Genomic DNA, 15,132 nt, shown 5'->3' on the forward strand with positions numbered 1-15,132 from the left:
TAAGGAGACTGAAATGTCCGAAGAATACATCATTAAAACAACAATCATGATTTTCTAATTATTCAACCAGAATTTGCTTTAAAATTGGGTGCGAATGTGTAGGGTGCGAACGGACCTTGGACCCGAAAGTGGGAGGTGCGAACATGTAGGGTGGGAAAGTGTATTGTGTGCAGACCAGGGTCATCTGTGTCATGATGGTCATATTCCCCATTTATTTTTTCATTGTGAAGGTACTTTATCACTTTATAAAAAATATAAATGTTAACATACATGTAAAGGCATTATATCATGAAAAAACTTAGGCCATATAAAAAAGTATGTGTTGTTCCAGTTACATCTGAAAAAAAGTAAGGGTAGGTAGGTAGGGATTTTTTTTTTTTTTTTTTTTTTTTTTCATTGAGTCTATGGGAGCAACATTCTGACTTTAACAGTGCTTAATGAAAAATGGCAATAAAATCTTTAGGGTAGGCTATTTTTAAGCTGAAAAAGTAGGGACGGTAGGGTAACTGGAACCACACATATATTTTTATTTGGCCTTATGACATATGACTATGTTCTACTCGGAGGTATTCTTTTTTCACAACAAAATTAATTTGCACTGACTAATTAAGTCAAACAAAGGATCTAGAAAAGTGAGGCATGAATGCTGGTACCGTAGTCATTTGCATTTTTTGTTTGATAGATATACATATGGAATAAGAAACTTTATAAATGCTGATCTGCAGAATATGTTTAATCAAACAAACAATTCAGTTAATTTACTGCAATTTATTATTATAAAATGGCACAAATTAAACCAATATATATATAGAATAGATCTTTAATACTGAAAGGACAAAATTTTAAATAAGTGATCTGCATGTATTGTTTAAAAACAGGAAACCTCTGTTTCATGTTAAAATATTCATTTTAAAGAAAAAATGCTCATCCATATAACAGAGCTGAATTATTCAGCCTTATTCTGACATCTCCTTGATGTTTAGGGTTTTCAGATCCAATGTTTATGATAGGATATCAAAGTCGATCGGGTTTAACCTATTCCTTATGCACTGTCCTAGTTAGAATGAACTTATAACCATGTGTACTTATAGTTACAGACTTTAGTTTGAACCTATCCTGTGCAAGTGTAGTCTCATTTCAAAGTACTGTGTACTTCTCTAACAATGAAAGGATTGGATGGTTCTGTTAAACTAAAAATGCATGTCAAAAATTTGATATATACATTCATATTTCAGTTATAAACATAAAAACAGGTTCAGAAAATTTCTGTTCTAGATTTGTACATATTCTTATCAGTATAGATCAACAAAGATCTACAATTAACTGGTAGGTACCAGCATTGTCACGATAATCTATCACAACATCTATTTATTATTTGGCTACAGTGAAACATTGATTACAAAATGATTTTTAAAAAGTATTGATTTTAAATGTATATTTTCTTTGAAATAGAAATAGGATTTAAAAGTTTCATTGTATCTTTAGTAAATTCTTTGAGTCTTTTGTTTGTTTTATATTTCAGTTCAACTTGAATTTCAAAGGGTTAGGAGAGCCTGAAGATTTGATAGATTTTACTGTAGTTTATAAGAAGGCCAGAAAATTGTAAATATTTTCATTTCCAAAGTAGACTGAAACAGGAGTGGACACAGGTTTTCACATTTTCATCAATTGTAAGTTATTCAATTCTTTAATTTGCTTCAGTTATTTATTTGCAGGAAAATTCCTTGTTATAATTTAATAATTATTGGAAATTATTTATTACCGGGTAGTTGTTTTTTAATTCTTAATAATTCTATGTGTATGAGACTATTTAATGTTGTTTGAAGATCTTGTTGACCTAAGTTAAATTTATTCACACTTTTTCTAGACTTAAGTTGATTAAGATTTAAAAGACAGGAAGAAGATCTTTTAAAACACTGGACACCACTAAAGTTTCTACATGTGTTTTCTCAGACATTCAGACCTGCTATACCAAAGGGATAGTCATAAGTTGAAAACTAACATACAATATTATGGCAAAATACAAAAAGGAGCAAATTTACTTAGTGCTAGGAGCACAAAAATCATGCTCGAAGCATGAAATCCAGCATTTTGATTGGTTGATTTTGGAGTATGAGTACAAAAAACAGACTCGAAAGTTTTTATGACTTCATAGGACTATGTTATTTATATTGTATTCAATTACTAGAAGTTTTATAGACATGACAATGCATGAACAACACTTGAAATAGTATTTTATTTAGTATATTATAATTATTTTTTTACTGTAGGTTGACTTGATGTTTCCAGCCATGAAGACACTTTTCCTCTTTGCTCTTTGCTTTACACTCAGGTACACCCATTTATACTAAAGAAATATCTAGCAATCTATGTTATTTTGATTTATTGATTTATTTAAAATCACATTCATAACAATGGAAAGGGAAACATATACATGTAGACTATAAAACTTCCTTCTATATAAGCCCCAACATTTTATTGACTGAATGAATTTTGCACTTTCAAATGTTTCTGTAAATTTTGAAATGTTTTGCTTGCATTCATTATTTATGATTTAAGAAATATGAACATAAATGCATGATTAAGTATGGAAATTTCTGTGAAGCTTGTCTTGTTGCCATTTTCGCAAAAAAAAACCAACAGTGCAAACATTTCTGAACTTACAATTATAATTAGTGCTATAAGATTGAAGGAAATATAAAAATAAGAAGATGTGATATAATTGCAAATGAGGCAAATCTCCACCATAGACCAGATGGCATAGAAATTAGTAACTTTAGGACACCAAACTGCCTTCAACAATGAGTAAAACCCATATCACATAGTCAGCTATAAAAGACCCTGAAATGACAAATGTTTAAGAGCACATCTTTAATTCCATTAGTAGAATAAGGCAGAAAGCTTGCATTGTAACCATAGAATAGCTTTTAAATCTACTTTGCAGTCAGTCGGCAGATTGGGACATTTTTACATTTACTCAAGAATGGCCTACCACTGTGTGTGTTCAGGGAGAGCAAGAGGTATGAACAATATATGCATTAACAAACTGGGAACACAAGGAAAGAAATTAATCCTTTGACTGATAATGTTTCTCTTATCTAACACAAATAAAGGCAACCGTAGTATACCACTGTCATAAATCTATAAGATTGTCCATACTTTGAGTTAGAGCTTAAGGAGGATTCTATAACTTTGATATAATTTCTCCCAAAAGTATTCAATCAAACTGCTAAAATGTTAGTGAGAAAGTGCAGGTGGGTTTTATATTTGCATTTATTGTTTGAAAGAAATGCATTACAAATTTAGAATTTAAAAATGACATTATTAAGAAAAGAATCTGTATCAGAAAATCATCTTACCATTATTATTAATGTACAATATTGTATACTTTTATTGTTTACAGCACCATAAGTGTGTAATACCTGATGGAGTATCTACTTGGTCTATACATGGACTCTGGTTAGTTTCATTATATACTTTCATATCAATATTTTACTACAAGGTCTGCTAGCAACTTACTGCATTTATATTCTGTTAGACTGAATTATATACAATTATAGCCTTTGTATGATGTCGATACAAGGATATACTTCTTTGGGTCGATATATCCTGTATTGACCTCATAAATAGGCTATAATTGTTATATTATTAATTTCCAACCATATTTATATCAAAATCGTTATTTGATTTTGTTGGAATTTTAAAGATATCATATTGTCACCTAGACAATAACAACATATTAGTTGTTATTTCATTTACCTTTTTTATTTTTACATCTTATGAATTTGAAGATTTTTTTCTTCAAATAATTGATCATAGATAAAAAAAAAAAAAAAAAATGATAGAACTTTTAACAATATCATGAAATTCATTACATGACATCACAAAGTATATCAGACCTGCCAACTTTTGAAAATCTCCATGGGGGATTTAGCGCGCGACCAGATTTTAAAGAGTTACATTTTTAGCGACTTTTCTGTGTGCATTGTTTTTTACTCATAAAATAGTCTAAGTTCTCTCCTTTTTTCTTTTGGTATACTAATGATGAGCTTGTAGGCCTTGATTTCTTTTATTTGCATGATTCTTGTACTATTAAATTATAAAATTGACAAAATAACTGAAGAATAGAGAAAAATGGCATTAAAAATAAAGGATTCAAAGTAGAGACCCCCCCCCCCCCTTTTTCCCCCCTCCAAAGACCTTCTTATCTATGAACCTTGACTCAAAAGACCTAAAACTACATGTCCTAACGTTTGAAGGATGAAGACAGATTTTGATTTAGTCTTACTTATGGTCTTATCAGTATCAATGAGAAAATGGATACAATTTGAGTTATCTTTCTTTGTATTCAGAGGTGCTCTTACCGGCGGAGGCTTATACAGTAACACAGTAGAAGTGAATACAAAATGGCGTCGATTTTAAATCAACAGACACACGACGTCTGGTTTCAAAAATTAAACGGATTTCCAGATAAACGATGTTTTCTTGAGAGTTCATTACAGTTCTCATCTTTCAATTAATTATGATTTTGTTGTGGAACTACGGCAAATGTTGCAAATTTTGCTTGTATGATAAATTGATTAAAATTGAAAGGCTGTTTGACCAAATTTGTGTATCCATACAAATTAATTTTTAGGACTGTTGCGACCCATTAGGTAATCTGATTACATACAACCACTAATTATGACACCTGTTGTGACTGTTGATTAGCGTAGGGTTGTTAACTTGTCATAATATGTCCCCAGGTAAAATTATAGATTTTTTAAAATTGATCAGAAAAACTGAAAAATCGGTAAACAATAATTTTTTCGGGTAGACTTGCTGAAAATCGGGATTTTGACTAGTTTTACGATCCCGATATCGGGATTCGGGTTGAGGGATAAAAATCGGGATGATACCGCGAAAATCGGGATAGTTGGCAGGTCTGGTATATCAGTTTTAAGATATTCTAAAAATAAACGTGCAATATGCATTTTGCTGTGCAATATACTTTTTGCTATCCGCCGTTTTCTCTCTACCTTTGAAAATATAGTTTAACATGTGACTATCCCTGAACCAATCAAATTAGTTGAAATATACAAATTAATAATATAAGCATATATATAAAAAAAAAAATGCTTTACATTAAAAAAAATGTGGAATGAAAAGTTTGATAACTTGATATTTGCAATACCATTTTGTGCACACTAAAATAAATTTGTAATCCTTCATAATTACATTAAATTGCATATACTTGTTATATCAAATTGGCTTGCTGATTTTTGAAATACCAAACAGTGTCAAAATAATCTCAGAAACATGTTTTAAAATTGTAAAATTGAATTAAAGTGTGAGCAAAAGTTTAACCTTAAAAAAAGTTAATCACATCAACATATTTTAAACAGAATTAATTGGAGAAAGTTTATTGCTTAAAGTTGACGAGAAGAGGTTGTATAGAGGCAACAATTGAGATTAAAAATCTCTAACACAGTGTTAACCTTTGATCACTTTGAATATTCTATCTGTATTATACATGTATAATACTGTTTCCTGATTTATTTTGCACATACAGCTACTCAAAATTTTAACTTTTTCTAAGTGGGTAATTCTAAAATAATCATCCTTTTTCATTTAATTTTAGGCCTACAAAGTATGGAACAGAAGGTCCAACAGAATGCAGACAAGTGCCTTTTGATGCTAATGTCATTAAGGTAAATACTGTGGAATCATAAATATTCTTGAGATACTAATTTTATAGGATTTCTTGGATACAGTGGAACCACAAATTTAAATGTTCATTGGAAAACAAATTTTCTAAAGGAATGTTTGTAGACTTTGTCAAAACATTGAAATTAGATTTCCACAAAAGTGTAAGTTTTCCTCAATCTACAAAATAATGTATCCACCAAAATAAATGAATCCACAGCACTGCAAAGTGAAAGTTTTTTTCTCTGACTTATAAGTTATAAAATCTAAGACCAGTCATTCTTAGTTGAAACTTTTTTCTTGCTAAATAGAAAATTCTATTACAGTGAGTTGCTTATAGGTGTTACTGTAAAACTTTACCTATAGCTCAACCTGTTTTTAAAATTGACAATACAATAGGGACATTTAAATTGACCAGTTGGTATTGTTAGATTTAAATCTACCTTGATGCTACCTGTAAAAAATTTTATTCACCTAACCCAAAGTTTCAGCATGCTTTTTTCCTGAACTTTTTCTTACCTAGGAATATTCTATTGAGAGATTTTTATTTTACTGTCATTCAAAATATTTAGGAGTTATCAAGCCAAACAAGCATGGCTATATCATATATATATATTATATGGCCTAAAATGCACTACATTTCATCTTAATGTTTGCATAGCCACTACTAGCAGTGTTTAATACCCTAAATAATCCAGTCGTAATATTTCACTCACTTTATGAAACATCAAAATCATATTTGAATAAACAATTTCATTTATTTTTTTACACTGATATTTGACATCTCATCCACAATTCCAAAGTTTTTAAATAATTCCCAATTTTATTTATTTTTCACTACTTCACTAGATTTTTTTCTAAATCCATAGTATAAATTCTGATTAACTTCCCATGATATACATCCTAATTTAACAGGTGCAGAATCTATACATAATTCAGAATCTTGTAATTTTTTTTTATCATTTCCATTACTATATTCCAAATAGTTATCCTCACTTTACAAATATTTTGTAATATTTTATTTATATTTTTACTATATATCACTTGATTTTTCTATATCCACAGTAAACATTTTATTTCATTTCCTATTATAAATTTCCAAATCAAACAATATTTGATCCAAAATTTTATAATGACTATTTCCAATTTCACATTCACTTAAAACATTTCCCAACGTTAGGAATATTTTAGAATATTTTACTTTCATTTTTCACTTTATCACTAGATTAGACTATATTCACTGCATTAATTCAACATTTTATTTCATTTCCAAGATCCCATTTAAATGGTAAATCATCTTAAGTTTGTAATAAATCCCAAATTAATAATGAATGTTTTTAAAATCACATTTAAAGCCACAGAAACATGTTGGATGAACTCACACTATATCTCCTACTTGAATTCCAGTTTTGAAATTTTTTAATCTTTAACATAACTAAATCCCATCGTATGAAAATTTGAATTTCCTTGAGCAAACACAGCATTTTATGCACAAAAGTCCCACTAATATTATAATAGATTTCAAAGAAAAAACACAGCAAGGTATACTCCAAACTGATTTTCGAATTTTACACATGTACAACATCATATGTAAGCCACACAAAACAGTTTGAATGAATTATTTCCTCCTTGATGTCCTTCATGACAATAAAATCTTGAAAAAAGCACATCACATTTTAAGAAGCAAAATTGCTATAAAAAATCTAAGAAGTGAATTCAAATAAAATAAATCCAATATTGTATGCACAATGACACCAAAAGATTTCAAACATTGCAAATAATAATCCAAAAAGAGAATCTTGAAGGGACATGTGAAGAAATGAACAACATATCCATCTGAAAATTTAAACTGTAAACACCTGAACAGCTATTTCTTGTTTCACTGGCAGCTGGACAATACTATATATAAGGGTTAGAATTTTAAAGAAGCATTTAGTGTGTAAAAACAGTTTAATTTTCAACCATATTAATACATATTTAATTTAATCTTTTACTGATTTAGAATTTTAGGTAAAAAATAGATAAATTATATATATCAGGGATTTAAAACAATGAAAACCAAAACTATTTTCTTCCCTATCAATTTTTAATAGAATAATCCTAGGTAAGAAAAAGTTCAGGAAAAAAGCATGCTGAAACTTTGGGTTAGGTGAATAAAAATCTTTACAGGTAGCATCAAGGTAGATTTAAATCTAACAATACCAACTGGTCAATTTAAATGTCCCTATTGTGTTGTCAGTTTTAAAAACAGGTTGGGCTATAGGTAAAGTTTTACAGTAACACCTATAAGCAACTCACTGTAATTGAAGAACAAATTTGGATTACATTTTTGAAAGAAATTATGAATTTTTATACCACAATGTGATTATGTATAGCACAATGTAATTATACATATACCACAATGTGATTACATATAACACAATGTGATTATGTACAACAAAACCTGATTATATATATATTATAGCACTCTGTGAAAATTAGCTAAGCAAGGAATTTTATAACATTTTACTAGAAAACATATTTTGATTTCAGAATATAACATCAGAGTTGAGCAAGTTTTGGGCTAATATGTATGCTGATACTAGTGATACCAGTTTCTGGTGAGAATGCATTATAAACTTTTTTGACTGATTTTGTTTAAACATTTTTTTATTAGTAAGAACCTGCCCAGAAGGGCAATTGATATACATGAAGTCAATTCAATTCTTTTATGCCACATCTCCTTCTTATTTTTGTGAAGTAAATAGAAACTGGCTTGGTTACACAGGAAAAGTTTCCTAGTTTAGAACATTTCGGAACACAAAACAAAAAATGATAAAAAAGATTGACATATAATTCATTTATGAATGAAATTTGAAATTTTTTATTTGATAATAATTTATTGATTTATTCACATTTTCATAGTGTCAGAAATGGTTGTGATTGAAAAGTGTTGACCACAAACTTTACTGTCAGAATTTAAAGACAAAGTATTTGAATAGACGTTGATTATTTGTATTTGTTTGTAGTGGGCAAACTATATATAATATGCATTAAAACATTATGATCCATTCAAAAAGGGAAATAACTCTAAGCATTCCATTTTGTAGGGAGCATGAATGGACAAAACATGGAACTTGTGCTATGGATTTACCAGCTACAGCCACTGAATATTTGTACTTCAGAAAAGCTCTAGATGTAATGAAAGGACTAGATGCTACCATGTGAGTTTTAGTTTTAGAATTATGCAGTTGTAGTTCTAGTTACGAAAAAGGTATACTATGGATTCCTTAATATTCGTTGGATACTAATTTTCGTGAATTTCGTGGGTACAGGGGAACCACGAATTTAAATGTTCAACGAAATACATATTTTCTAAAAGAATTTATGCAAACTTTGTCAAAACCACGAATTTATATATCCATGATTATGCAAGTTTTCCTTAATCCACGAAAATTGGTACCCACGAAAATAAATGAATCCACAGTATTTGGGTTTAATGTCAGCGAGACAGCAACCCAACAACACAAAGTATAAAAAATGATTAAAAATAGCTGATTGGTTTTCCTGTTTTACACTAATCATTGTGCAACCCTTTATAGCTTGCTATTCGGTGTGAGCCAAGGCTTTGTGTTGGAGGCAGTACTTTGACCTACATTGGTTTACTTTTACTAATTGTCGCTTGGATGGAGAGTAGTCTCATTGGCACTGTTACAACTACTTCTTATTTATGTAATTGCACACTTTTGTCAGATGGAAGCTTATCAGAAAACAACAAGAAACAAACCTACAAAGAAAATAGAGAAACTATAAAAATCAATGCAAAAATTTTGAAATATTGTAGTTTTTTCCTACCTATCCTTCAAAAGAAAGAATTTTACCTTGAATTGCTTGACATAGGATTATGCTTGGCCTTAAAGAGTATACCAAAAACATATAAAATTGAGAATGGAAATGGGGAATGTGCCAAAGAGACAACAACCCGACCATAGAAAAAAACAACAGCAGAAGGTCACCAACAGGTCTTCAATGTAGCGAGAAATTCCCGCAGCCGGAGGCGTCCTTCAACTGGCCCCTAAACAAATATATACTAGTTCAGTGATAATGAACGCCATACTAATTTCCAAATTGTACACAAGAAGCTAAAATTAAAATAGTACAAGACTAACAAAGGCCAGAGGCTCCTGACTTGGGACAAGCTCAAATTATACATATTTCAGATTCAGTTGTTAATAAATATGTTATTTATCAGGTTCAGATTCAGTTGTTAATAAATATATTATCTTTTTCAGATTATTGAACAATAAGAATATAATGCCAAGTGACACAAAAGTTTATAATGTGAGTAAAAAGTTATCTTTAATAGCCTGAGTATAACAGTTCACCAGTTTTCTTATTAGTGTGGTAGAAGAACATTCTTTTTGCCAAATCATGATAGAAGATCTTTTAAAATAAGCTATTCATCATCATTATTTCAAAAAAAAGTGCTTTAAAAGGACACATTTTCTTTCTGGTGAGGAGGGGGGGAGGCTTTTTTGCTAGAGTTTTTCAATAATATGCCAATGGCCCAGGTCAAGATAGCTTGTATAGTTAACGGGCTGACATGTAATCTACATTTGCTTCATAATGTGATCAACATTGCTCCTTATTTACAAGTTTGATGTTAATATTTATAGGTCAGTCAGCTAGAAACAGCCATTCAGGACCAGATTGGAGTTGTACCAAGGATAGAATGTGCTTATGATCAGGTATTAGACATTTTCTGTTAGGTGTAATACCACCATTGATTTTCCCCTATTAGTTGAGCAGAATTTATCTTTGTTGCAAGTACCAAAAAAAATAGTATGAGTAAAGTTTAGTACTACAGACAAAATTTCACATAACATTCCATTGCATATAAGAAAATTCCACTCATCTTTCTTTAAATTTTATAAATGAGGTACCAAAAGAAAGAAGAAGGATTAATCTTTCAAATTGTGATAATTTCATTATGACATAATTATTACATAATTAATTGTTATGTAATTAGTTGCCATATTGTGATGTCCATACTTGATTTGAATGAATTTAGCTTCTTTGTTATTCATAGCATCCCAAAATATTTTATAGATTCTTGCACAACACAGTTTGACCTCCAAAACTGTGTCTCAGATTTTTCCTATTTTATTTAATTCTCTCATAAATCTTCAATGAAGTTTGCAGTATCGATTCATAAGAGACCACTAAATTCAATTGGGTATAAAACAATTTCTATTGATGTTTTTGGAAATCTAAGACACGTTTTGGAGGTCAAGCTGTGTTGTACAAGAATCTATAAAATATTTTAGGATACTATGAAGAACAAAGACGCTAATTCATTCAAGTGTGGACATCACAATATAGTAACTAATTACATAATAATTAATTATGTAATAATTATGCCATAATGAAATTATCACAATTAGAAAGATTAATCTTTCTTCTTTCTTTTGGTACCTCATTTATATAATATAAAGAAGGATGAAATGCATTACATCAGTTTAAAGTTGTCTGATTGGGAGTGAAAAAATCTTTGTATTGTGCTACCTTAAAGAATGTTTATAAAAAGGTTTCACTTTCTATTTATTGGGGAAATGATTAATACTTTCATGAAAGTTCTATGTGTCTGAGGTTTAAAAATACAGTTTTGTCTATTGTCTAATGACACCACCTGCCAAATTCTTCCTTGATTGAAAATTTGACCAAATATGAATCAAATATAAACACATGTATTGTCTTCATTTCAGTTTCATTTCAGGAAACGATTCTTTCAGAATCCATTCAATAAATGATTATTTTGAAAATAACTATAAATATTGATTAAACTTTTCAAAAAGATTAGTTTCTACTCAATAATTTTCCGAAATTGCATTTATTAGAATATTGCTAACCTCTGAGCTCACACAAATTTTGAAATATGAAAACAACAGATATTTAATAGTACTAAGAATACAAGTAAAAACTAAACCTTTGTTATATTTTATCGTATTACAGAAAACTAGGAAGCACTTAGTATATGAGGTTGAGATCTGCCTGTCAAAGACCTTCAAACCGATCAGCTGTGACCAATCCAAAAGATATGTTCGTCATCACCATCATTACAACCCAAATGAATCCAATGGGTCAAGCGGGTCAAGTAAATACAACAGCAACTGTCCCCATGACGGTTTCCTGTATCCACCTATTCCTCAGAGCAGGGATATCATTGGATAACAAATGAAAACTGTTTTCATCAGACTTTTTATGCATTAAACTTTGTTGCGGGTGTTTTGATTGTTTACCATTATTTGATATTTCAGCTACATATTTGGGCATTTAATTCACTAGTCTTCAGAGACATTTGATCTCGTTTGTATATATTGTTAAGTGATTTTCTCACTGATAATTTATAAAATTGATATTATGTGCTAAAAGCTAGTCATAATTCTCTTCATGAACTGACTCAGGTCTTTTTTCCACTCATATTATATATTTTTGTAATTCAATTGAATTTTCATTAAATGAAAAAAATATAGTAAACATTTGTTTTTGTCTGTGAAATACATTGAAACTACTAAAATTTCCAACTTGTTAGCTGGCATGACATAAAGAAGGATGAAGCAAAGAATTCAACTTTATATATAACTCATGAAGGACAATGGTGTTGATTAAAAGCTACACCATTCCAGGTCCTTTTGTTTTCCACATAATTAAAATTTCCAATAATTAACAAGTTCCAGGTCAAATCTGATACCAATACCAATTGTACATGTTACCTGTTACCTTATATATCTCTATGTTCTGCCTCTGTAAGGCACACCACCAAAACGTTGCATATGGGATTTGTTATATGCACAAGTTATAATCAAACCTGAACTTTGTCATTATGCAGGGATTAATACTTTTTTTTTAAATTTCAATCATTGGCTTAAAAAAACATATCTACAGGAAGTTTCTGGTTGTAGTTAGAAAACCAAGACGGATTCAAACAGAAAGAATTTGAAACAGAAAAAACTTTTAGTAAGCATGACTTTTTCAATTGTCAATACGAACATCCAGGCTGAAACTTTAATTCTGCCATGGACCCAAGGTGTGTTCTAGTATGTATTTTAAAAAAATAAAAGAGCAACTCTTGACAAGTTTGTATTGGTAACTGATCTTTTGGTATTTAAAAATGGAAATATCTTTCCTCTCTGAAAATAAACTACACAATTTCGAAATTATGTCCATTATCTAAAAAACTTTAATAATAAAAAAAGGTCTGTTTCCTATGCCATTGATAAGTTATGATAAAATTTAGGCTAATTGTGTTGTTTGTCTGACCAACTGATCTAATGTCATATTGCAATGCTGTTTAAACTATTTTGACCATCTTGAATAATAATGAAGTATTTGCCACTGGATTGTTGGTAAAAAAAACCTCTTTCAATCAGATTACATGGTGAATCGTCTGTATATTTTGATGGATCCTTTAAAGACAAAAACAAGGAGATAAATGTCATAGAGTCTGTAGCTATCAAAAAGAAATAGCAAACTCCTTATTTTTATATATTTTAAAGGTCATAAACCATAAACCGACCGTGCAAGATGTATAGCTAGTAAAGGTCGTTAAAAACTTCCATTTGTTTGTAAACCATTTTTATAAAGAACAATTTGAACCTGCTCTGCATAGAAAAGTTTTGAGGAATTTTACTAGCTCTTTGCCTGGGCAGACATAAATACCATGATGCATTTTCTGTTGTCTTTCTGGTCCTATTATTACATATCTCTTGTTTTAGGTTGAACAGGCCAACAAATATACTAACAAGGAGACATAGCCTGTTGCCAATTTCATTATGCATTGTAGCTGTTTGTATTTTGTTTCCCATACATACAAGATTCATGGTGCTGTTTTCAAGTTACCATGATTTAAGAAATAATTGATGCAAGCTATACTTATAAGTCTTTATTGTAGTTTTAACATGGGTAGGCATTATATTCGTGATAATTTTCTGCCAGAGCGAGAGTGAGGGCTAAAATAACACGAATATACTAGAATTTGGAAGTGTTTTAAGTTAATAAGATATATTAAAGCATACCAATTTGATAAAATTCATTATTCTGTTGTAGTCCATATACGCATTTGCAAACAAATTTTATTGGATTTAGAGAATGGGTTTATTCACAAAGCGAAAGAAGCACGTCATATTAGAATTAAACACAATTCTTCTTTTATGTATTCCTTTCAATATGTTCAAAGATAAATTTATAGATAATGATACTTTACTATCTATAAAACCTTTTTTTCAACCATTATAATACACCAACATTTGACCGAAAATTATGATTTGAGTTATTGCTGCCTACTTAACACCCAGTGGCAACTATTTCATGCGTAATTAGGTCTAATGAATAATATCAGGAGAATAGGGACAAGGAGAAGGGTCACGGGAAGACTGTATCGACCTTTTTAACTTTTTTGGATTCGATGAGTCTTTTGTAGACGAAACGCGCGTCTGGCTTATATACTAAATTTAATCCTGGTATCTATGATGAGTTTATTTAGATATAGTGTGAAAATCAAGGATAATATGTTGATAGACATCAGTTACTGTAGAGTATAATATTTCATAGTTTACAATAAATTTATTATTCATGATTTCTTTGACAAAATCAGTTTCTGAGGTTCGAGATTTACTCCATTTTCTTGTATCTGAATCAAATTTAAGCAAGGTGTAGTCAAGATGGTCATGGCGTCTACGGATGATACATTTTTAAGCTTTCATAAATCCCTCATTGTCACACGAAGGCATTATAGTAAGAATACAAATACTAATAGCTTTCTAAGACGTCATTATTTGTAATTGGCAAGGGGACAATTTTGCAATTTTATCTTCAAATAGAAATAATTGAAAGTATACTCCTTGTACAATTTCCCACTTTATTTATGTTCAGAAATATGCATTGAACACTGCCAAAATGGTATGCCTCATTTTAGATTGCCCTAAATAAAAATATGGAAACAGCAAGGAGGCAATACAAAAATATAAGTTGAAGAAAGACAGATGAGTGATTCAGAAGAAAATTGTATTTAGTGTAAAACACGATTCTTACAAAAAGGTGTAATTTTGGGTCCTCTCAATTCGTTAGCAGTTTCTACACTTCTAGTGACACTCATCATGATACCCCTTTTTTTAAAACTAGAGGCTCTAAAGAGCCTGTGTCGCTCACCTTGGTCTATGTGCATAGTAAACAAAGGACACAGATGGATTCATGACAAAATTGTATTTTGGTGTTGGTGATGTGTTTGTAGATCTTACTTTACTGAACAATCTTGCTGCTTACAATTATCTCTACCTATAATAAACTTGGCCCAGAAGTGACAGAGGAAAATACTTTGAAAAAATCTACAAAAATTTACAAAATTTTACAAAATTGTAAAAAAAAGTGGCTATAAAGGGCAATCACTCCTTAAGGGGTCAATTGACCACT

The 15,132-nt window shown here is 30.1% G+C and overlaps 1 protein-coding gene across 2 annotated transcripts in view; it reads left to right on the forward strand.

Annotated features, from left to right (window-relative positions):
* Positions 1-12,201, forward strand: part of LOC139514286 (ribonuclease Oy-like) — a 15,208-nt gene extending 3,007 nt beyond the window's left edge. For both annotated transcript variants that reach the window (XM_071303301.1, XM_071303302.1), the window contains exons 2-11: positions 1,523-1,670; positions 2,271-2,332; positions 2,945-3,020; positions 3,404-3,459; positions 5,621-5,690; positions 8,218-8,285; positions 8,775-8,888; positions 9,957-10,005; positions 10,341-10,412; positions 11,677-12,201. In XM_071303301.1, coding sequence (XP_071159402.1) covers positions 2,280-2,332; positions 2,945-3,020; positions 3,404-3,459; positions 5,621-5,690; positions 8,218-8,285; positions 8,775-8,888; positions 9,957-10,005; positions 10,341-10,412; positions 11,677-11,895 — 777 coding nt within the window. In that variant the 5' untranslated portion in view covers positions 1,523-1,670; positions 2,271-2,279 and the 3' untranslated portion in view covers positions 11,896-12,201. The remainder of the gene's footprint in view (positions 1-1,522; positions 1,671-2,270; positions 2,333-2,944; positions 3,021-3,403; positions 3,460-5,620; positions 5,691-8,217; positions 8,286-8,774; positions 8,889-9,956; positions 10,006-10,340; positions 10,413-11,676) is intronic.
* The last annotated feature ends 2,931 nt before the right edge of the window (positions 12,202-15,132 follow it).

Source organism: Mytilus edulis, chromosome 3, assembly GCF_963676685.1.
Source record: "Mytilus edulis chromosome 3, xbMytEdul2.2, whole genome shotgun sequence".
Classification (NCBI taxonomy): Eukaryota; Metazoa; Mollusca; class Bivalvia; order Mytilida; family Mytilidae; genus Mytilus; species Mytilus edulis.